Source organism: Aythya marila (genome assembly GCF_965140915.1).
Source record: "Aythya marila genome assembly, chromosome: 1".
In the NCBI taxonomy this organism is placed as follows: domain Eukaryota; kingdom Metazoa; phylum Chordata; class Aves; order Anseriformes; family Anatidae; genus Aythya; species Aythya marila.
The window spans coordinates 104,867,438-104,892,336 of record NC_139042.1 but is presented as its reverse complement, the minus strand read 5'-3'; the positions used below and the strand labels follow the sequence as shown (position 1 = coordinate 104,892,336).

The window sequence follows — 24,899 nt, the reverse complement described above, 5'->3', positions numbered from 1 at the left end:
CTTCTAATTCTTCATAAAATTTCTTCCATGTTTTTACTGATCTCATCATTACTTTTGAATTTTCTCTAGTTTGCTAACATGATTTTGCATCAGGAGACTTAGAATTGCACTTGTTAGAGAGCTAAATTCCCCCATCTGCAGAAAGCCGGCATACAGAGCTTATATTCAATAGAAGTTTTAGTTTCACTGTATGCTCTTGCGAGGCAGTTCTAATAGCTTACTATTCCTAAGAGTGACTTACTCTACTAAGCCACAATCTCCCTTGTTTTGCAGTGGCTAACCTAGCACTCACACAAATCCTAGTCATACCTAGGGTACACTGTAGTGAAGGATGAGTACAAAAACGCCTTTCAGAGGTCTCTGGCAGTCATCTTATTCCATGACACATAAGATCTGATTATTGAGTTTTTCTGGATTATAACATATTTTCTTTCCTAGCCATTCTACAAACTTCCTAAAATCCCTTTGTATTAGTAACAGTGTAACTACACTCACTCCAGATCTGAAAGCCCAAATCATCATTTTCTTCCCTATTTCACTGTAAAATTCTCTGCTTACGATTATCTCAAACAAGAAAATTTTCATCTGGACTAAATTCACACATATCTAATGTTAGTCTTTGCTTCTCACTGCTGCTGCTACCTAAAGGAAGTGATATTATCACAGCCTACAGGATGTGCTCTTTCAAAGCAAAACTGGCAATTCTAATAACTTTCTAATAACTTTCAAAAGCTATGTTAAAATGTTACAGAAAAGGTAAAATTGTACCCTAAAATTGCATGTATTTCTTTCTCAAACAAAAAAAATGCAATTACTAAAGAACATAAAATGGATTTTCATTTTTCTTCTGTTATAGAAATACAAAATCCTTGATATTTTATTTTGCTTTTGAGTTCTCACCTGGAAATATTCTCACACTTAAACTGGCATTAGATATTGCTTTCATTAATCTTGTTTTTGTTCAAGCTGGACATTTGTTCACAAAGTGTTGAAATAGAATAGTACCAAATTTTGAAGTTTGTTACATAGCACCATATGCACCATACATGCAGATTTGCTATCAGATGGATCAAAGTAACAAGAAATCTTGTCACTTCCAAACAGGATATCATATATAAGGACAGCTAAACACAGTGGGAGCTACAAAATAGCGTCCTCTATTTCTGTCACCACTTTGTTCTCCCTGTGGATGGCAAGACATTTGCTTGGATTCTGTGCTGGTATGATTCTTTTCAAACCAAATTCATTTTGTCAGGGTGCATATGCCACTCCGGCACCTACATACAGTCACACGTGTTCCTTAACACATGACATATGAGTTGAACTCTAGGCTCTGTCATCAGCCTGATACATGGCAGATACTTCACTCTACCTCATTTTTTATATTTTTAAAATGCAGATATTGGCATAACTTGTTTGTGAAACATTTTGCAATCTACTGATGAAAACTGTATGTAATAAATAGTATTGTCATCTTACTGAGGTACCTTCCCGACCTATACTCTGCATGCACAGATGGCTTACAGTAACATGTGGCGGATACCACTCTTCCTACTATGCTGCTGCACAGTCACAGCCAAAATTTAGCTGTGAGTTCATGATCTGCTGTGTTTGATCTTTACCCTCTGTCCTCTTGAAATGCCTGGAAGCATATCTGTGTTTCTAGAACCACTGAGAGACAATTTCACTTTGCTAGGGTTCATGTTTCTAATGTTACTTTAGTCACAAAATGAAAAGAAGGCTTCATAACTTCAAATAAATTTTACATACATTCCATGGAAATTCCCACACTACTAGTTTTTACTACTACAATAACATAACCAACTCATACCTTCCAAAAGGTAAAAAGTCCATACAATGACTATGTCTATTATCTTTATATATACACCTCAAAACACACACACACAATTTCCTCACTGGATGAGAAAGATTTTCTATTTCCTACGAGGCCAAAAGAAAAAACAAAAAATCTTAAAAATGATGATTATTGCATGACAAATTTGGAAGAATATTTATAACACTGATAGAGCAGATAGGTAGGCTGATATCAAGAAATTAGATCATCAATGTTTCAGAACAGAGTTTATAACCCAAATCCATCATTTATGTTAGCATCCCATCAGGACTTACATTACATATCCATTTCCCCCATTATCTACAGCAATAACGCAACAAATTTCCTCTCATAAAATCACCAAGACACTGACACTATCACCAGTAATTTTATCTAGTGCTAAAATTACTCTGGAAAGACTTGCCCTCTTCTTGTACTTGAATCAATTTGTAAGTTTTAAAATTGTTTTCAATAGGACAAGATTACCACACAATGTTTGTTATTTCACTTTGCATTGTAGTTTGGCGTAAGTCTAGCAGTGTAAGGTGCTTTCCATGCTTTGTCAGAGAAGGCTTAACTACAGATTAGGGCTTTGCTATGTGTTTAAACACAGTTGTAGAGACTCACAGTGCAAAATCTCCTCAGGATGCTGGAAATACTAGGAGCAGCAGCAGCATCCATAAAGCAGTATTTATGGAAATTCTGCAATATATATTTACTTATAGGATAGCGCAACGTGTTCCTTTCATCCTTTTCTGAGAAAAACAAATGTTGCTTTATGGCCTGCATGCTATTTCTAAAATAAAAACTAGTCATCCAATTAAATTTGAAACAACCTTGACATTGAACAAGTTGATAAAAAAAAAAAAAAAAAAAAGACAAACAGAACCTGCTTTCAGCAGGGATGACCCCTTAAACTCAAGTAATGCCCAGAAAATGCACCAGTAAAGCCCCGGTGAAGAGGGCTTGCCAAGCTGCTGAAGAGGGCTTTAAACTAAAGTTACCAGGGGAGAGGAACCTCAGTCCACCCAACTCCTACCAGTTTGATGCCAGTGCCAGCAACAGATGCCCAGAGCCTGGAGAAGGATCACAGGTCAGTGGAAGAGCACCTGAGGAACAGCACAAAGGAATTGCAACTGCTCCAGCCAGCATATCATCTTCAGCAGGGACCCAGCTTAAATGTTGCTATGCTAACACACATACCACGGGGAATAAACAAGAGGAGCTGGAGATGTACACATACCTGCAGGGCTACAATTTCATTGGCATCATGGAGATGTGGTGGGATGGTTCCTATGCTTGGTGTGTTGACTATAACAGGAAAGGAAGATGAGGAACAGGTGTCACCCCCTATGTCAATGCACAGCTGGAGGGCATAGAGATCCACCTGGGGATGGGTGAGGAGCTAACCAGTCTTTGCCTCAGTCTTCACTGGTAACAGCCCACTGGGGAGTGTTGGTTGATGAGAAACTTGACATGAGTTGGTAAAGCATGCTTGCAGCCCATACGCTAGGCTGTCGCAAAAGCAGCGTTGCCAGCAGGGCGAGGGAGGTGATTTGTTGAACCCCTTTTTAATAGTACAGTGAAGACAGACATTTGAGATAATGTTACATCCAAAATAAAGTTTTTGTTTTAAAAGTTTTATCTAGAATGCTGTTTTTCACTAAAATTCATGGTAAGATTTGCATTAAAATTAACTTTCACCAACTCTTGGGGTAACTCTTTACTAATGGAGGTCAAGAAGGAAGGTTTAGGCCCACAGCTTGTGATCTGCATTTAACACATTACAAGCCAGTCTGGCACAGAGGTCACTCTCTCCTTCCCTCAACAGCCCTACAAGCCTTTTATGTTCTTCAACAACTACAGCTCCCACTTCACTCCCTCATGTGAGCACCAAGCTTTCCTTCTTTACAGCCTGCTTAACAGGCAAGATATTATCACAAAAAAGCCATGGGCTGATTTCTCTAACTTCCACACAAATGATGTACTCATTTCCGTAAGAGCTTTTGTGAATCTTGTTAATAGGTAGAACACGCATGTAGTCTCTACTGGAGCCCACACCATCAATATTAATTTATAATTGCATAAAGGTGGCTTTTCAACCAGAATTTAATAAAAAAAGACAACAACAAAAACACACCTTCTATACCTTCCATTATATTTGAGCTAGTAGGACTATGTGTCTTACCAGTTAGAACTGATCGGCCAGAGAACAGCTTAGTAAATCCAGGCTTTCATTTCTTGCATTGGAAATGTAACTGAGAAATAGATCTAAGCAGGAAAAATAAACTAATTTTAAGAACCAACAAACAACAAAAATTAGAAAAAAGTGATCACTGCAACAGACAAATAGAAACAATTGTCTTGCAGTTCAGTGCATGTTTCAACCAGTTTCACTCACTGATTGCCTCAAGGAACTTCAGCTGCTGCTGCACCTACAAGATCAATGCTGCTAATTGTGAGGAAAATTATTCAGGACAACACAGAGCCTCCTATTAATGATGCCTGCCAGAAGAAAGTCAGTTTATCAGCCACCCTAAAGGTTAGCATCAGAAGCAAATACAGCAAACTCAAACGATTCTATTACTAACCTTTCAGGCAAAATCACTACAGTTGTGAAAAAATAAAATAATAATTCAGAATTTCCTGCATTTCTAAACTTACTTTGGTTCTCTGTTCAACAGGTGCCAAGCCTGTTTTTAGTATTTTATATTATCTTATTTGACCACAGGAGAAAAAAAAAAGTCTATGGCAATGTCTTCAGATCTGTTGGTAATCTTTACTAAAACTGGGCAAGAGAAACAAACTATGGATAGACATCAGCAAATACTACAGAATGGTTTGTTGGAATGGTTTAGTTACTTCTGCTCAGAAAGACTTCAAAAAGCAACGAGTAAATAATTGTTGGGTTTAAAAATATATATATATCTGGCTAAATTCACAGAAGAAATTAACCACAAAGGCAACAAGCCACAAACACTTAGAAGCTGGGAATGATTCATTAAGTGCTGGTCCCACCTTTTAACATTTATTTTATTTTAATTTCCAAAATGCATTGTTTATCCACCATGAGACAAAAGACAACTGGTGTGATCCAGCATAACTTTGAATTTTGAATTTAGTCATCTGCAATAACAGCTGAGAACTTTCATCATTTTGAAGTAATTTCAAAGCTACAAAAGAAATGCCTATCTGTACTATTCAATATACATTGCATATGAACAGCATTAATAATTTGTGAGATGAAAGCCACAGATAAATGCAGTATACGCTGGAAGGCTAGAATAAACTTCTGTTTGAATATGTTCTAACTAGTTCTTAGTAGGACATATAGTTAGAAAGATCATAGCCTGATTCGCAGAGCAATAGCTTTACCATTCCTTATTTGAAAACTACTTCATAATTGACTGTTCACTTTTATATTTGATTCTGTTAAAACAATATGGTTTGTTACAAATAACATCTTTAAGTTCTCTAAGAGTAAAGTAGAACACCTACAGTGTAGCACTTTATTTAGTAATTACAATTGACTGTGTGTATATAAACATACAATAAAACATTGTTTTAGAGAGCACAAAAAGTTACGTCATGCTCTATTAGCCAAAACCTAGACTGTTGCAGCTAGAACAACAGTAGCTTAAGTAGCTTAAAATCTGCTTCAACTCTTTGCAGCAAAGATGCATTTGAAGTGTAGAGTAAGGTGGCCTGTCTCACCACAGAACCTGTAGCTGACATGACAAGAAAGCAGGGGAAGGAATCAGCGGCAACAGGCATGTTTTTTAACTTGCTGATACCTGCTTGATCTCTGCCTACAAAGTTGTGCTCTGACAAGACCACAATGCTTTCAGGAGAAAACAACTCATTAATAAAAGAGGTTATCCAGTTCTGTGCACCTCCTCCTGCCCTTCCCAACTAATAATCACAGAAGCCAGCATTCAGAGACAGAGTGACTATATGAAAGTGAAGTCAGCTGTCACCAAACCTTCTTGACTTTCAATCGGAAGTTTCTTTTTCCTATTTGTTTTTGTTTGCTTCCTTGGTCTTGTTTTTATTTTTTTTCCTCCCATTTGTTTCATTTTTTAACCTTGTTTGTGCTTGCCTGGCTTCCAACTTTGAAGCTAATTGGTAGTTTACAGAATAGAAATAAAGCAGGAGTATTCAATCAAAAAAATATTTAAAATAATACTAACACTTACTGAAATATCAATCACAAGTTTAAGCTAAAAAGCCTAACAAAAACAAGAGTCTGTGCATTTTTCTCCCCGAATTTCACAAAGCTAGTCTTTCACCGGTTTAAAAAAAAAAAAAAATCCTGAAGAGAATTCCCACTATCATCATTTCAAAAAACAGTTATTTACTGACTCAAGTAGCAGGATCTACCCCTAAGCATATAAAAATGAAGTAGCACAACAACCAATAAACAGGTTGTCATCAGAGCTTACAGTTCTCCTGTCATGCCTGTCTGTTCATAGACTGTATCTTACTCTAACTGCCAGTTAGTAAGAAAATGGCAAACAACTATAAAGACAAGAAGACAAAACATGAGAATAGTATCCGATTGGATATATAAAGAAGGGGGGAGAGAGAGAGAGAGAGAGAGAACAACAACAACAACAACAACAAGTAGCTAGAATGATTCCTTGATCAACAACTCTTGCCTTTCCTTCTGTGTGCCTGGTGAAGTGTGATGTCTTCATTAATAAATCCTCTTTGTAAAGTTAATCCCTTTTAGCTACTTAAGGCTTAGGACAGATCACATCTCCCATTCCTGCCAATAAGTTTTACAGATGATACAGCAAAAGACTACATGAGGAGCATGTTTTATTAAAACTACTCATCTAAGAATATTTATCACAGGACTCTATCCACCTATTATCACTAGAAATCCCAGTAACTACCTAGCACGAATCACAACATAAGACAGTAAATTCCACGTTTTTTTTTTTGGAGAGCATGACAAATGAAGAGGGCACTCTCACAGGCACCTGTTACCAAAACAAAAGGTTCACATTTTCAAACATATAATTGAATTTGACCTAATAGACCCAAATATTTACTTACTCAGATTTAGGACATGTATATTAACTTATTATATACATTCTCTATGGACACACATGCAGCATTTTTTTTTCTTGATTCCTTTATAACTGCATGTCTGTATGTGCTATAAAAATGAAACAAATGCTACTATGCATTTTTCAGGTTCTCAATTTAAAAAAAATATCTGATAAACTGATTGTATTTTACTAATAATTTTTCAATACCTTTTTTATAGCCAAAACAAGTAAGATTTATGATCTGTTTTCAAATAGGAACATAATCTATCAACGGAAAAAGATACTGTAATCTTCCCTGAATTTAAGAAAATTGTTCCTTAATTAGCTCAGAAATATAAATATATGCAATTTAACAGGTTTTCCATTTTAAGATTGCTTCTCTTCTTGGTACCTGAAGAGAGCAAACAAGGGGCAAATATGCCGCTACCATCTTCCTGAGCTTTTTCCCTAATCCTTGTCTTCTCTGTATCCCTATGCCAACTATTTTCTTGCATGAAGTCCACAGGTTTGGGGAAAGATTGTTCTCCACTTACACTAATATAGCACTTAACACATTATGCCCTCAACTGGAACATTGCCTTAGATAACAGCAGACAGACTACGGTGGTCGAAATGCAACTACAGCTTCCTGCATTGCCTCCTGACACTTCAGTACATGCTAGGGGTTGAGGCGCTGATTAGAAGTTGTTTTCAGTCCTTCATCCCTCCAGGTCTTCTCCTGCCAGCTAAAACAGGGAAGTATGGGACATTACATTAATCTGTATTCCTTTCCACATCTTCTTTGAGAACATTCAAAAGACTATAATTGAACTTTTAGGCTACTTGTCAGTAAATGATGCATTAGGCTACTTTAATGTCTCTGAGCATTTGAGTTGCTACAAGATGTAAAAAAATAAGGTCTCTCTCACTCTCATTTGCTCTCTTTATATCTGAAGTGGGGAGGGGGTTGCTTGTTTGTTTGTTTTAGTTAAGAAGATAAACTGTAGCACTCTGTGGTGGTTTTTCTGTGCTAGGCAGCTAAACACCACAACCACTCTCTCACTCCCCCTCCTTAGATGAGGAGGGGAAGAAGTAAAGAACAACTCATGGGTTGAGATATGAATAATTTAATTAAAGGGAAAAAATAATTATTATTATTAAAGAAAGATTATTATTAACTAAACAATTTAACTAAAGAAAAAAAAAAAAAGGAAAGGGAAAAAGGGAACGGGAAAAGGAAAAAAAAAAACAAGCAACAATTAAAGGCTATGCAGAAGTGCAAAGGAAAGAAATGACTCTCTACTTCCCACAAATGAGCGATGCTTGACCACATCCTTGAAGCAGGGCCTCAACGCACGTAGCCGGTGTTCGGGAGGAGGACCGACGTTTTCACGAGAGCCCACCCCTCCCCTCTTCTTCCTTTTTCCACCTTTTATTGCTGAGTGTGACATCACATGGTATGGAATATCCCTTTGGTTGGTTTAGGTCAGCTGCCCTGGTGATGTTTCTTTTCTCACTTTTTTGCCCACCCCCTAGGAGGGTTAGGGAGAGTCCCGATGCTGTGCCACTGCTGCTCAGCAGCAGACAACACTGGTGTGATAACACTGCTGTTCCAGCTACAAGTGCAGAGCACAGCACTGTATGGGCTGCTGCAGGGAAAGTTAACATTCCAGCCAGACCCAGTACACACTTAAACCATTCTTGACAAATCTTTCAGCAATGACTTTTTAACAGAGGCAGAAGCAGATTTTCTTCACAGATCTGACAATGACATTTACCCTGACCTAAAAGGAACACCTTCCTTAGCAATAAGAAATAGTTCTTTCAATGCCAATTCAGTCCTAAGAGAATGCCAATTATTATCAAGTTTGCAAAAACGGATGTATGGTGATTTTGTAATACAGACTACTTTACACCAGGGACAAAGCTAAAATCATTCATCTCAATTAACTTAGGATCCAACACTTAAATTAAACTGTTGCCTTAGAGGTGAAAGGCCATCACTTTATCCAATAACCCACCCATACCTTTTATAATAAATATGAACCTCCCTCTTAATGTTAAATATACCTAAAAACACAAAAGGAGCCAAAGTCAAACATATTTTGAGTCACAAAGCTCAAAAAACTTAATTCAACACCAAAGTGGATAATCATCTTCCTCTTCATATATGGCATTCTCTCACAACATAAGAGTAGGTGTAATTCACTGTCTATCAGTCTTTGCATAATGCAAATAAATGTGACAAAACATGTCTGGAGCAGCATTAGCCTACTAATTCCTAAGCTGTGTCATCAACATAAGAACTATTATAAACCAACTTAAGTAGACATTTTACCATCACTGGCGACCCAAATGTTCATGAATATAAAATAATGTCATCTAGTGGTCACCTCTACCTTTCTCCCCAGCTGCCTTTTTCATGAATGCAGTGCAAGCTGAATCTAAATCTATCTTCTCTTCATTCAATATTTTCAATGTTGATTTTGAGATATGCTTTTTTTTAAAGTATTTTTTGTTTTTATTATATATTCATCTCCAACAAGTGAACAGGCTACATTGAATCAAGTTTTGGTACAAACATCAAGAGTTCTCAATGTGGAAGAAAAAAATCCAGGCAATTTTGATTCCTGCACTGTTCAAATGCCCAGTTCATCTGGGGCACTCTTTGTCTTGGCTCTCAGGCTTACAATTAACATTTACTATCTCTCAGGATTCCAATTATAAATTATTATACATAAACTCTATTCAATTTACTTTACATTTTTAACAAAATCCAAATTCCATTATTTGCAACCACAAAACACTCAGAAGACAATATTTTTATAGGGATCTTAAAATATATTATCCATATGAGGACATTTACTAGTTGGGTGTTTTTTTTTCTTCTTCTTGTGTTCCTGTTTGGATCTGCACATGTGAAGTTGAATCTTAAGCTCTCAAATTTGGTTGGAAATAAATTCATTAATTCATTTCATCTAGACTGCTGGTGTTCTGCAGCTTCTATCATAAGGCTAGTCCAACTGCTCAGACCACTTTAAATAGATTAAAAATAAATGTATATGTAGATTATAAGGTATACCATGAATCTCTCCTCTTATGTGGCCAACTGTTAAAAGCACAATCTATAGCAACTGTTTTTCCCCCTTTGTTTTTACTCTTTGTTAATAATCTTCTATTACCTATTTATATAATAAAGGAATCTCACCAAGTCTCAATGTTCTCAACTCTGTCAATACTGAATTTGTTGAGAAACGCTTCTCACTTACCTCCAAAGCATCTCACTGAAGTGAGCAAGAAGTGGCAGATGGCAGGAATATTATGTTTTAACAATATCTCCCTAAAAGTTCCAAATACTTGGTTTATAAAAATAACAGCCATGCTGCCAGTTAACCATATCCATCATTGTTGTCTCTCTCATTTTGGTAAGGGAAGTATTCTGAAGCCATAAGTATTGATCTTTCCCCCACGAGGGGAAAGGGGAAAAAGAACTAGTGATGTTTACATTACCTTACATACAAATTCCATGAACACTCAAACACTTCAGTGGACTAATCTTGTACCTATTTTTTTCCACATTTACAGGCAGCTTGCAAAGCCTCCAAAAATTCTTACATAGAAAAATCTCTTCCATTACTGAAAAAGAAAAACAAAACAAGCAAGACCTACTTTTAAAGAAAGTGTTACCGAAACCACACAATATTTTTGCTGACTTAGACATATTTGGAAGGGAGGAAAAAAGGGTAATAATATGTCTGTGTGATGGGTATTTTTTTTCCTCCTTACTTCTCTAAGATGTATTAGGCTACACTATACTTACTGAAACTGCTCTTCCAATCCCCTGCCCCCAGCCCAGCTCTTTCCACAAAAAAAAATAAGTCCAAGGATAAGACAATATACTTCGAAAAATGTTTATAAACCTTCTACAGAATTTCTTCTGCGAAGACACAAAAGAAACATCTTTAGTCATTTGTTTTGAGAATTTATTTATTTGTTCCAACATCTAGACATTACTAAAATATTTTAAACAAAGACATTCATTCTTTTCCTCAAAATGATCCATGCTGTAACAATCTTCCAAATGATTTTAAAGTCTGTTAACAATAGCTTTATTTGCCATTTGAAGATTGCAAAAAAATAAAAGCAAGTAAAAGTAATATGTGATATATATTTATAGTTCTCCAAGACCGTTGTACCAAGAGTATAGCCAAAAGAATCATTGGCTGATTTATTTCCTTTGCTTACAACATTCAGTTAGGTGTTATTTATATATCACACGCATATATAACCAATTCATACCAAGTTTTAAAAAGCTTTAAGATATACAAGCAAAATATGACCTGAAAGGCCTCCTAAACATTCAGCATAGAATATTGAAGATACTTCCTCTCCAGGTATTCACTGGGCAATCTGAACAATTTTGCTCCTACAAACTCCTGTCTTTGTCTATTAAAATTTCTCCACAGGAGTCTTGCTTCCAAAGAAACTTGTTCAAAATGCTCTATCTTGGCTAGTCTAACTTGTAATCTAGCATCTTTCTAAAGCAGATAACAAGAATTATGATATGACCCTGTGAGACATGAAAGCAAAGGAAGCTAGGCAAGAATTGTATTTGGACAAGAGACCACTAGCACTCATAACACTGCAGGATGCGGTATTAGTGATTCATTAGGTAGCATGCCTCCAGCCGAGTCCATATTAAAACTAACCTTCTCTATATTTTCTCTCCCTAGCTTAATATATCACACTTGTTAGATGTGAGAATGCAGTCTGTCTGTTCAAAATGCTAAACAAAAGTCTGGAGCACTAGGAAATTAATTTTCAAAGCTGTTGAGAAAAAAAAAAAAAAAAAAGAAAAAAAAGAAGGGAGGAGGGAAGGGAAGGGGGTATCTATCATTGCATGGATCTGTCTAGAGAAATTTCCACCTTTCAAGAATCCATCTGCCTCTAAAACTTACCTTAGAATTCTCCCCACCCTGAATCCTGAATAGGTACAAGAGATGTATGCCCTTGTATCTTGAGATGTATACTTGTATGCCCTTGTATTCTGGGCATACAAGAAAAACACTATGCTTTATTCTAGCTGTTGCTAACGCATTTTACATCTATAGTTTCCACAGGAGCAGAATTTCCAAGGTGCAAGTAATATACAAGAAGCATGCTAACACATGGCTCCAGCTCTCAGCTCCTTTATGCTCCACCTTCTTCCCTCTATAGGTCTATCTGGGTATGACTGCAAAACATACCAGGTATTCAAAAATTATTCCTTCATTCCAATTTGAAGACAGACTCTGACGGTTTCTCAGGCAGCTTTCTTGGTGATTTCCCATCAGACAGAAACACCAGTATGCTACCATAACAGGACTACCATGGGATTAACACGATGTATCCTTTAACAAAGACTAGCCTAGACTGTGATGATAAAATGTATGGTAAAATACAGATTTGGACCCTTAAAATACATGCTGAGACTACGTCAAAAGATGCCAAAAGTATCATTGCAGATTGCAGAAGAGACTAACACTTGTGTTAAGTTATTCTCCATCCGCCTCAAACCACCACTAACTCCTGTATGATTCTTCCTCCAGATAGTGCCAGAACTTATTTCAACCTTGTCACTGCTCTGGAAATACAAAGCAGCCTAACAAGATGCCTGTTCAGAAATGCTAAGAGGTACAGAGGAAATTTGTTCATCAAATAATGCATCTGCCTTTCTACTTCTCAAATTTATCACAAATGGGTTTTAAGAGATTAATGTGTTTCCAGATAATACTGAAAGTTAAAGTCCTCGTGGCAGATACAGCTGAAGGTGATCTTCTTAAGTTAATAGCCAGCCTTCATCTGAAGATGAAGTTATGTAGTTTGTGTGGTTTTACAGACTTCTTTCTCGAGTTGCTGACTACACTGTTTACTACTGGATATGTGTTGTGCATCATTATTTTGGCTGACTGGTGAGTGCCTAATGGAGAGTGTGCAGGTGAAGCTTCTTGCATCTGTAAGCCTTCTGATCACAGTTCTATGGTTAGTTTTAAGTCAGTCTCTTATGCTCTGCATAATTTAAAAAACAATCAAACAAAACAGAGAACCACTTCCTTCTCTGCATTGGTTTTCCACATGCCAACCACCAACCACTCCCAAAACCTGTGCTGAAAAACTGTGCTGAATCACCCTCTCTGCCTGTTCTCTTCAATAACGTAGTATAGTAGGGCTGTTGAGTCTCAGGAAGAAAGATTACCACTAGAGGACAGATGTATGGCCCATGATTCTACCATTTGTGTCCTCCTATACCTCAAAAGTTCCCTGGCTTTCAATGGAAGGTAAAGAGCTGCAGGTAGTACCATCAGCTGAAGTTACCCCTGTGCCCTAAGCCATGCTGGGGCTCTTAGAAACCAGATCTCATTCTCCTTTCTGCTATGGACTTCTTGAATGACACTGGGCACATCATTTATATTAACATATTAACAGCTAATTCGTTATTTTTTTATCATTAAATGTATTTAATTATTTCTTATTAAATTTAAACAATATCCACATACCATGACAAAAATGTGTCTGCTTTCCCACACAGTTTTCAGCAGGTGGAAGGACAACACTTTTGGACTAACGCTGAAGAATGACTAAGGCAAATATTTGCTGTAAGTTATGAGGGAAATCTGGTCTCAGCAATTGCAGCTTTCATAGAAGTAACTGAAAACTCAGTTGTGCTTTAGATAGCAGTTAAATTATTCCTAAATCCTGTGTGGATCAGGAAAAACAAAACAAAACAGACAAACAAACCAAAAAAGCAACCCACACTACACACACCCCGCTGTCAGCAGACTGCAAGATAGAGTGAGATCCTTGCAATTTAACTTACATCTCTTCCATCTTCATCTTTCCCCAGGGGCAAATTCAGCCCTGACCTAAACAGACACAGATCCCATTAAATTACGCTGGGACTGAATCCAGTAATGCCAGGTCACCCAATCACCTCAGAAGTATGGGTGAAACCTATTTTGTTCAAATGTGAATAACAAATCGGTGCAAGTTGCTGCATTATTTTTCCAATTACATCATCATTGAATTTCTCTATTATCTGCATGTCACTAAATTGAGTCAACAAGATATTCTAAATTGGTAATGAGATCCTTAGACATTCAGCACTTATTCCTGTTAAGGAATGATACATAGAGGGGCCTGCTGTATTCACAGTCATCTGTTTTTACAGCACAAATCACAGCTCTCTGCAGTCATGGTTTCTATGTCCTCATCCCCAGGACTCGCACGCATGATTTCAGCTCTGTTTCTCAATAAACAATCATTATTTTAAGACTGTTTTGTTTTAAACCTACTTTAAGGATTGTTTTTCATTCAGCATTTGAGGAAAGAATATCTTCTATATGTTCATTCTGCAATCAATTTCAAATGAAATCTGCCAAAATTCTCATGATTTTGATATTCTTAATATTAACAATATTCTCTAATCACTTCTACTTGCTACAATACCTAGCTACGTAAAACCATTTTTCATTGCAAAGGTTTAGAAGTAGCCAATGACATCTGGTTAAGCACACCTTTAGCTCATTACTTGAGGTGATGGTCAAGTAATTCTTGCCACAGTACACAGTTAATTTAAAGAGCATAATTTAGGGAATCAATAAAAAGACTTCATAAACTAGTGTAGCATGATTATTAACAATTTTCTCTTTCTAATTTCAACAAACATATGCAACATTACCATCTGATTTCTCCATACAAGCTTTGAGAACACTGCATACACTGAAATTTGAGGATAGGATGTGCACAATTTCAAAATCTAAGCATGAAAACAGGCAGGATTACTATGAAGACGTTCTGTGTACTTTCCTGTCGTAGAAAAAACAAACAAACAAACAAACAAACAACAACAAAACAAAACAAAACAAAAAAAAACAACCCAACAACCAAAACCTGAAGGTATCAATCATCCAGCTTTAACAGCAGCCGACTAAAGCTATTCATTGAATTGTGCATGGCTACCACTGTGTCCCCGTGAATAACTCTCAAAGTCTCCCCCTCCTTTTTTTTTTTTTTTTGTTCCTCTGAGTGGACTCTTAACAGCACTCTTTTCCCCCCATTCTGAATGGCTTAGAGGGATCAGCTGAAAGGGAACACCATTAGGAAAAACAAAAGTTTTCAAAGAAAAAGCAGGAACAAAGTGGACATACTAGTGACAACTTGTGATTCATGGCCTATGCTATGCTTTGCCCCTCTCTCTACCTCAATACACTCTTCGGTTTTACTGCTGGGTAAGAGCAGGGCAGACTACTGCACTTCTCCTAGCAACCAAAAATCACTTAAGGAAAAAGGACATGTTGTCTGCTGAAAGGGAGAACAGAGAAATTTGGGGTCATACAAAGCCAGACATATGTTCTTTTGCATTTCATCCTAAATTCATCAGTTGTCAGAAAGAACTCAGTAAATAATAGTAAACAGTTGTGTAGATTCATATTTAATTTGATATATTTTTCTACTTGTCACATATTTCATTTTCTTGTAATTCGGTGTTCTAACAGTTCCTACTACTGTTTATAGTTTTGCCTTCAGGGACATTATATTCTATTAGTTACAGTTTCTACAGTTACTTTCCTTCATCATAAGTGTGTATCCATACGACTATATGTAATTCTACAGAACACAGATTTTATTTTATATATATATTTTAATCTAGACATACACACACACAGAACTACTCTTAAGAGTTTTAAAGACAGCAGTACTAAAAGACAATTTTATCATAGGATCCCGTTATTCCACATGCTGTGATTTTTATCCTGTGAGACTATCTTATGGAACAAAACTGCCTAGTCTCATTAGGTAACCACCATATTACACACCTTAAGCTAATGAATCAATTTCATGCAGAAGGAAAAACAAAAACAGAAGAAGTTTATAATTCAGGCATACGTCTGAATAGACACGTCACACTGACTAGTTTGAAATCAAAGCATTACAGATTAACATCCAGCTTGGTAACAAAAAGGATGAAATAAGCAGATCAAGGATAAAATAAGTAGTAGCCTGCAGTATTTCTGATAATTATTTTCTTCCCCAAAGAAGGTTCTTTGTTTAATAGCTGTTTAATACCTGTTGCCTTGACTTAAACTGAATATTTTAATTAGCCCACTGAATTTCTTTTACACATCATAAAATTATATATGCAAAAGAAGTCCAGCCAATCTATCACAACACTTCTGCAGTACATGAAGTTAAAGATAAGGAAGACCCCACCTAGTTCACTGCGTCAAATTACAATGTAGCATTGTTTTGCAGCCACTCCAAATAAATCTGGTCTCTACCAGTTTAACAGAAAGGTTCCTTATCCCATGAATAAGGGGTGCAAAAATAACATAGCAACGATATAAAGCCTAAGCACACTGTGTATAAAACACCACCAAAGTTACTAGGCATCAGCACTATTATGTTAAGCGTAACAGCTGCGTTGTGCTCCTTTCTTTACTCCCCATGCCGCATTCCCTGTAACCCAGCTCCCCTGCTATTCTGTCCCTCCCCTCACTCCCTGTTTCAAAATGGGGCAGCCCTCTAATCCATCAAGCCCCTGGCTTGGAACTGGGCACATATCCCCCTCCTCCCAGCTCACGGTGTCATTCCTCTTCCCAGAGAGCACCCTCATGGTCACAGGACCAACAAGCACTTCCAGGTCCTGAAGGGGACACAGTGTGCTGAGCCCAAGTCTAACAGCATTTTTTTTTTTGAATGCTTTGTAATATTGATATGCCAGGAACTAGCACCCACCCCTTATTTACAGGGTTCTCTTCAGGATACAGTATAAACTCTTAGGCTAAAATTGATCACTCCTTTTGCCATGATGAAATCATTTGGGCTACAGGACATGCAGACCTTGAAAACTGCACAGAATGACAGTTTGAGAAACCATGATTACAGGGCTCACACAGCATTAAAATACTTCTCATAACTGCTTCTTAACTCTTGACATTTTCACAGCAGTAAAAAAGTACCGCTGGTACCCTGGCATGAACAGTTACTCCATTCAGTCTGAATGAGAAAGAAGTTGACCGATGTTAGTTACCTGACATTTTGGTTTTAAAAGGTTAAATTTTTTCCACTCGGTTTCTCCTGCAATCAATGGCAAGTGATGAATACGAGTGAAATACAGAGTTTATTGTGTTTTACAACTTGCTGCTGGCCACTTATTCTTTACATTATTTGTCCAATCTTCATTTCTGACAAGCACATTATAGAGACTCTCCTGGCCTTGGCACACCATGCTGAAGCTGTACCAGCAACACAAAGACATATTAAGAGACCATGTGCTACAACTCTGTGGCATAATCATCCGGGTGAACTCTCACAAGTAAGACCATACTTCAGCCCCTGAAATCCCCGCTCACACTACCAGGTAATTTCCATGTGTCAGACCAAACAAACTGATGTCTCAGTTAATCTGAGGAAAAGCAATGAAAGAAAAAGTAAATTATAACCAAGTATAAAGCTGTACAAACGCAGGCCGCAGTCTCTTACTGTAGCTGGACTGAAGTACAATGAAGATGCACTGACAAGAAGGGTAATTCAGCAAAACAAACCATCAAGGTTGCTCTTGCAGTGAGCACTTGATATGATGAGGAATTAATCTGAAAATGCTCTGTTTTCTTCCAGTCATCATTCACGCAGGTAGTTAGAGCCAAATAATTATCTCCACAACCAGGACAGATAAATGGCATACAGAATTTGCAATGGGACCTGGAAGCAACCCATCTCAATTGATTTTCAAGTATACACTGGAGTCACCAAAAGATTTGTGGCCTTCAGTTATCAGCAAGCCAAAGGTGATACTTCCACCAGGAAACAAAGCAAAACAAACAAGTAATTTTTAACATTATGCAGAATGAAGCTATGTGGTTTTCACTAACATAGGGTTCTGCTGTGCAACTAAAGCTCAGGAAGAAATTAAGCACGGGAAAGGATGTTTGCAAGTCAACCTAGGCTGTAACCAGAAAGTTAGCTCAGAGCCCTGTTAATCTGATGTGATAACTTGCGGAGAGCTGCATTATTTAGTGAGTTTACAGACAATTTGCTTAGCTGAAAAAATAGCTGGGGAGGAGTAGTGAAGACTGCAAATTCAACACACATACACAAGGAACTTCTGCCAAAATATAGTTTAAATTAGCATCTTCACATCACAATTGTCCATAATACAAAGATGAATCTCAATTAGGTTTGCCTACTAGAGCACAGCAGCTCAATGAACGTACCAGCAGGTTATTACATGGGTACTACTGGTTAGCTTGTGTATTGTTGCTCATGTATTTATTTATGAAGGATATTATTTTAATAAAATTAAGAGCACATCTTGGCTCTCTTCCATGGCAGCAAAGCCAAGATAAGCTGCAGAGATGGAATTAAAAAGCCATTTTTTACTTCATGAGCATTTGGCTTGGAAAATATTAAGAATTCACATCATTACATCCAAAACCCAGCACAAGCAGCAGACTTCTGATTAGGAAGGGATACTCTGCACTAGTAAGGAGAGCACTATAGAAGTAAGGAGTAGGTAGGACTGAAGCAGCAACATGCACTTGTACCCTCTATTTGTTGTAGCTATCTCCACAGAAGGATGCAGGAACAAGCCAATTTTATCTTGCAACAAACTTGCATTTATGAAAATGAAATAATGATTTAAGATGCATGTCCTATAATAACTCAAGATATCGCCTGTTCTCAAAGGTCTTTCTCATGGAGGGCTGAATACAAAAATTGTTATAGATTTCAGTGGTACAGAATCAGGTCCTAAATTAACAAGGCATTGTTTAATTATCTAAAACAATAATGAAAACTATTAATCACCAGTGGTCAATACTTATTTTGTTAAGGAAAGGGTTGGAGATGAGGACAGCATTGACAACGCATTCTTACCTCTGGATGTATAACTTCAAGGGCAGAAAGTCTACCATTTCTGTTGTAGAGTACAAGCTAGGTCAGAGAGTAAAGATGATGAAACTAAAATCTACGTCCACAAATCCTTCCTTATGTGCAATTGTTTTGCAAAGATCTCATTAGTAACAATCCACATGAATAGTCCTGTATAAAAGGTAGCCTCAGCACTACTGCTGAAATAGCAATTCTGTATTGTTAGATTCTGTATTGTCCTCTGTACCAAAATTTAAAGGAATTTTCCAAATGTATATGGAATGCATGCTTGAAAAATGAACACGTGAGAAGACTTGGGTAACGCAATAAACCTTCTGTAAAAATAAAAATAAAAAATCTGTACTTACACATAGGAAATACCTGCTCAGTCTGAAATGAAATAAATAAATATTTACTTGGGAAGAGTGGAATACATACTTTCTTCTGCACACAAAACAGAGATTCCATGAGAAATTTAGAAATGAGAACCAGTAACCTAGCCTGTTGGCAAGAAACAGCATCAACGTGATTACTAAGTATCCTCTGCAAGGTTGTTACCATAGGTGGTGAGCCAGATGGCAGCCACAAGGAAGAGCAACCTCTGCCATGCCAGCTGAGATAACAGATAAAGCCTGACAGCAGTGTTCCTCCTAGGTGGCTGAAACAGAATGTACAGAACCTGTTAGCAATCTATTTAGCTGAGATCAATATTTGAATAGCAATTCAAGGGTAGCAAATGGCTAAAAAGCCATTGCATACTCTTTAGTAATTTTCACTAAATGGTTCAGCAGTGGACAGAGCAGGTTTTGAGGTTAGTGCAATGACTCTACATAGCATTGCTATAAAAAGGCAACTCCTGGAAAAGGAGTTGACCGGACAGACTAGCCAATGCTTCCATTTTCTCTCAATGAATTTTTTAGTGCATGCGCTTGATGCTTTTTATGCGTCCTTAAAATATACTGACATCCTTTTGTCTACTTTTAAGACTGTATACCTTTGTCTCACATTGCTATAATTAGCTCACTTTGCAACATGTTTTCCACAAGCAACATCAACCTCATCATTCCAGAAAGCTACTAATGGAAGGACTATTGTACTAAGTTGAATTCACTGAAAAGTTTTATTTTTATTTTTTAAAAAAACAAACAACAACAACAACAACAAAAGATATTCTGTCTTTTCTAAAAGAACTGCGGGATATCAGACCTTTTGCAGTGTACCAAATTAGCAAATGAACAAAACAAATTACTTGGACTATCAAATTACTTTTCAAACATATCCATCTCTGGAAGTGCTATGACAGCATTTTCTCTTTGCCTATCTTTTGCACATAAATATATGCTGTTGCAATTACAACCTAGGAGAAAGGAAGTAAGGCAAGCACAACATTAAGACTAATTCAGCAGAACTTTTCATCATGGGCATAAATTCCTCCCTACTCAGCAAAGTTTTCAAGCATATGATTAACTTGGAACACATGTTTAAATTCCCATCAACTTCACTGAGTTTCTGTGTAAGCAACAGCGGCACGCACCTAAATGCTCTGCAGAATTGGGTCCTAGGGAAGAAGTTAAAGGAAACAGAAACATAAAATCTCCATCTCTACAGACTTTTACTCTTAAGGTATTAAAATGCACACATTCCACAGAAGCAAAGGTTATCCATCAACAGCAAAACTCAACATGAGAGATCAAGACCCTGTCAGCTCAAGTACACACCAGAAGAATATACTCCAGCTTTGTATGTAAGCCATGTTCTCTGATGGGCAACTGAGATCTGCAGAAGGCCACAGATATGTACCTCACCAGTGGAAGAAATAAAACAAATTAAAAAAAAAATAAAAAAATAAAAGAAATAGGAAACGTAAGATAAAATGCTTGATCCACCATTTTCCATACTTTTCATTAAGAAAATAAGAGCTTTTTGAAAAATATTAATATGAAGACAAAAGGCTGCTTTTACAAAATGTTTCTTGCATAAATTTAACACAATCACATACAAGATTACCACATTTGCAGTTTTCAAGAGCCAGCCAGCCTAAATAGCCAGCCCTGACATAAAAGGTTGCCATGTTCACTGAAAGCACTGCAAGTCCTACCAGGGCTGAATTTGGCCCATTCCATCTATTTTCCATAGTAATGTCCACATGCCAGTGTTCACAGTAGCTGGGAACTTTTCTATTAATATTCTTTCTTGCAGTCTTTACTAATGATTGGAAGAAAGACTCAAAAAAAAAAAAAAAAAAAAAAAACACAACAAAACACACAACAATGAAAGTCAACTGACCCCTATGAAAAAATATGTAATTAACTATTTTAACTCTAACATCTAGCATTTGATTTTATGGTACAGTGTCCAATATTTTATTTAGTTACTTATTTAAAAAGAACTGTAACCAACATTGGTAGCTAAAGAAAAAAGAAGAGACAATTGCAGCTATTCCCTGAACAGACTGCAAGAATATGGGCAGGGCTACAAGAAAATCAAAAGCACAGTAAAAACATATATATGCCACATGCTTTCTGCCATTTCCATTGAGCTCTGCAATTTTCAGGTGTCATAGAAGCATGGACAGAGAAAATAACACAGATGAAAAAAATTACGATGTTGATCTACACCACTGTGCAATACCATTTTAAAGTCACTAAACAAAGTTAATCTCACAGAGAAAATTATGGCTATCATGCATCAGATGGTGATGTCTTTCTCTGGACCTCATACCAAGAGAGCAAAATAAATAAGAAAACCACACCACACCAAAAAAAAAAAAAAAAAAAAAACCAACAAAACCACCCTCAAAAACAGAAATGCATTAGGAGGTATCTTTAAAAGACAGAAAACCAATCAAGGACTTATTAAATTAGTGGTCAATTGGGGTTTGCCTTTTTCCTTCAAGTATTATAAATAGTGCTAATGTTGATATATATCTTTTCAAAGCAACCGGTGGTATATGTCACCCAAAGGTATAATCACAATTACTATGCTTCCAAAGGGACAAAAGTATTTTATGCCAAGCTTGCATGCCAGTATTTCTCCAAAGCTACTTGTTAGTCACTTATACAATGACAGCTTGACTGTACTTTGTCATGATATGCTATCCACACAGTCGTGTTTTTTTTTTTATGTATTTTTATTTTATTTATTTATTTTAAAGAGTTGTTAACATGCAAACCTGATAGTCTCTGAAACCTCTCCCCAGGAAAGGGGAGTTTGTATTCTGGGCAGTTTCATGGCATTTTTTCCCCTGCAACGGTCCGGCTACACACTAGCTACGTGCTTCATTCACACCCCCACCCTCGTCCTATAAGGCTAAAACAGAACAAAGGTTCTACTTGTGCTCCCCGTGACAAAACCAGAATAAATTATGTCTTGCTCTGTCGTTCCAGCAAGCTGGTTAATTGCATTTGTTTCATGTATCTCCAAACAGCCTGGTACATTAATTACATTCTGTAACACCAAGCTCCTCTGATTCTCTCTGTCACTTCCACTGAGCACTTTAATTGTCTTCCTTCTAGCTATGTATAATTTTAAACGCTTACTAATAATTACATTTCTATAGCCTGATGTTTTCAGTTTGTATACAAAGGTACCTCTGAGAGGGGTGGCCTTAAAGTTGTGAATCAAAATATGCTACAGTAGGGTAAAAAAAGAATACCCATAAAACCATGACCATGCTGACAGATGCAAATGTTCTACTATACTCTTTCACAGTTTGGACCTCCTTCTGCTTAGCATGTACATACATTAGGCAAAACCCATTTTCCTATCGGTAGACCAAACCAAAGGTTAAACTACATAGTTTATTATGCCAGCAGTGTAAAGCACCACTTCAGTGTCTCTCCCTTCTCAGCTCTTTTGCCTCTCTACTTGCTGGGGGTGGGGGGAGATGATAGGAGGGGCAGAACTACCCAAAGCCGCCTGTAACTGCAAACAATAATCCTAGAGCCCTCGCTTAAGGGCTGACACGGTCAGTGCTGCAAGCAGTAGCTTCCTGGAACAAAGTTTTCTCTCACCGGCAGAAATAGCCGGGGTCCCAGAGCCTAAACTCACCCGCAGCCTGACAGACTGCTTAGAGATGCAAATGCTCGGTGGTAGGAGGGCTGCCAAACATTTGATCCCAGCACACGCACATGTAGGACCGTGCAGATGCTTGCTTTCTACTTGTGTGCTTGAGCTACAGTAATGCATTTAACGCCGATGCTGCAGAACAGCGCCAGCCCCCACTCCCAGAGAGAATTTACCCTTGCGCTGAAGTTTCCGCCCTACCAAAGCGTGCCTCCCCTAAAATGCTCCTTTATATCCCCTCAGCCACTCCTTGAACTTGAAAACTGCCAGGAGCATGGCAGAGCCAACCCAAAAGAGGAGGGAAACAGATACCAGAATAAAAAATAAAACAAAAATAAATAAGAAAACCCAGCACAACAACGCCTTTCCCCCTAGCGCTCCTACCCCTCACGGCCACGCTCTCTGGGGGCAGCCCATAGCGGAGGGGGGAAGGACACGATGTCGGGGGGCAGATTAAGGCCGGGGGGGGCGTGTGGTGTCGGGGAGACCCCCCCCCCGGCCGCACCTGCCCGACCCCGCGGGGCATGGGGGCAGCGTCGTGCCGTGCCAAAGGAGGCGTTTAGGGACTCTGGAAAGTGGCCAATTCGCCTCACCTGGAGCGGAAGCACAGCTAGCCGATTTATTTCATCAGCTGGCTCTCCCGCTGGAAAGTTTAACAATAGGAGGAGGCAAAGTAACGCCAGGTACAGCGGCTCCCTGCCTCGCCGCTCTCCTCCCCGCTTCCCTACCACCACCAGCACCGCGAAATAGGGGATTTAGCACGGGGATTTCTCCCCTTCCCCGCTTCCTCAAGCCGATATTCTACCATTCCTACGCTACTTTTCCATTGAGTTAGCAGATGGGAAGGGCTGCTTATTGGAAACATATTCTCCATCCCCCCGCACCCTCCCTCCCGCCCCCAAATGCCATTTTTATACCAGAAACAAAGTTAAGGCTCTGTAACGCTAAAGCTCATAATGCTGTCCATGTGCTGTCCCAAATCAGCTTCAGATGAAGGGGAATTCTGCACAGAAGGGCATAGCTAAAACAAGCCAACTTACCATAGACTTGAAAAAATGCAAATCCAACGAGCAGGAGTGGCGTCAGCAGACCCATTTTGACATATTAAAAGCAATCCCGATCGTTTGCGAGACCAATTCCACAGAGATCCAAAGAAAAGAAGGAAAAAAAAAAAAAAAAAAAGTATCCAAAGCCAGCGAGACGCAGGGTCCAAAAGTTTTCAGTTTCCTAGCAGCTACTTAGAGCGGAAAGGGAAGCCTGGAAGCGAAAAGCTGCAGATGGAAAGGTCTTGAGTGTGCCACTTTTAGATCCATACAGATTAGAGCAGGGAGCGAGCTCCGAAGGCTTCTGCTTTGCACACACGCTCCTTCCTCAACTCCCCCCAATCCAGCCCGAGCAGGGGAATTATTCACGTGTGTCTAAGCCCCTCTTTAGGATCCATGGCAATCCAAACGCCAGCTCTTTCTTCTGAGGACAGGGAGAGGCTCTGAGAGAGGACCTGATTCCTAGAAAGTGTTCCGCAAACTTCCCGGCACTTTGCAGGAAAACCATTGGCTCGGTTCGGCTATTTTGCTTGCCTCTCTCCCTCCCCCTACCCCTTTTCCTTTCTCTCTCTCTCTCTCTCTCTCTCCCCCCCAAATCAGTTCAAGCTGCGGAGTTTCTCACTTAACTTCCATAATAGGAACGCCTAGGCAATGTGCTACAGGAGGGACCGGCTTTCTCAGCATCCCCTGCGAGGCAAGCCGCCTCTCCCCCCTGCACCTCCCTCCTCGCTGGGAACCCGAGCGGGCACAGCCGGAGGGCAGCAACTCCGCCGGGGAGCCGCTGCTGCCGCTGTGGCAGCGGGGTGCGTGCGGCTGGGGGCGCGGGGACCTCCCGGGCGGCCCCGGCAGCCCGGCGACCGCCTCAGCCTCGCCTCAGCCTCTCCCCTGCCGCCGCCTCCGCCTCCCGCCGCCGCGGACACCCCGGGCTGGCGGGGAGAGGGAGAGGGAGAGAGAGAGAGGGAGGAGAATGAGCGCGGCGGCTCCCGCGGCTGCCTGCCGAGGGGAGGCTGCGGG

At 38.7% G+C, this 24,899-nt stretch overlaps 1 protein-coding gene across 1 annotated transcript in view; it reads right to left on the bottom strand.

Annotated features, from left to right (window-relative positions):
* ROBO2 (roundabout guidance receptor 2) overlaps positions 1–24,429 on the bottom strand; it is a 465,479-nt gene extending 441,050 nt beyond the window's left edge. Inside the window, exon 1 of the mRNA XM_082784840.1 lies at positions 23,883–24,429. Within this exon, the coding sequence (XP_082640966.1) occupies positions 23,883–23,937 (55 nt within the window). The 5' untranslated portion in view covers positions 23,938–24,429. The remainder of the gene's footprint in view (positions 1–23,882) is intronic.
* Positions 24,430–24,899: the final 470 nt, after the last annotated feature.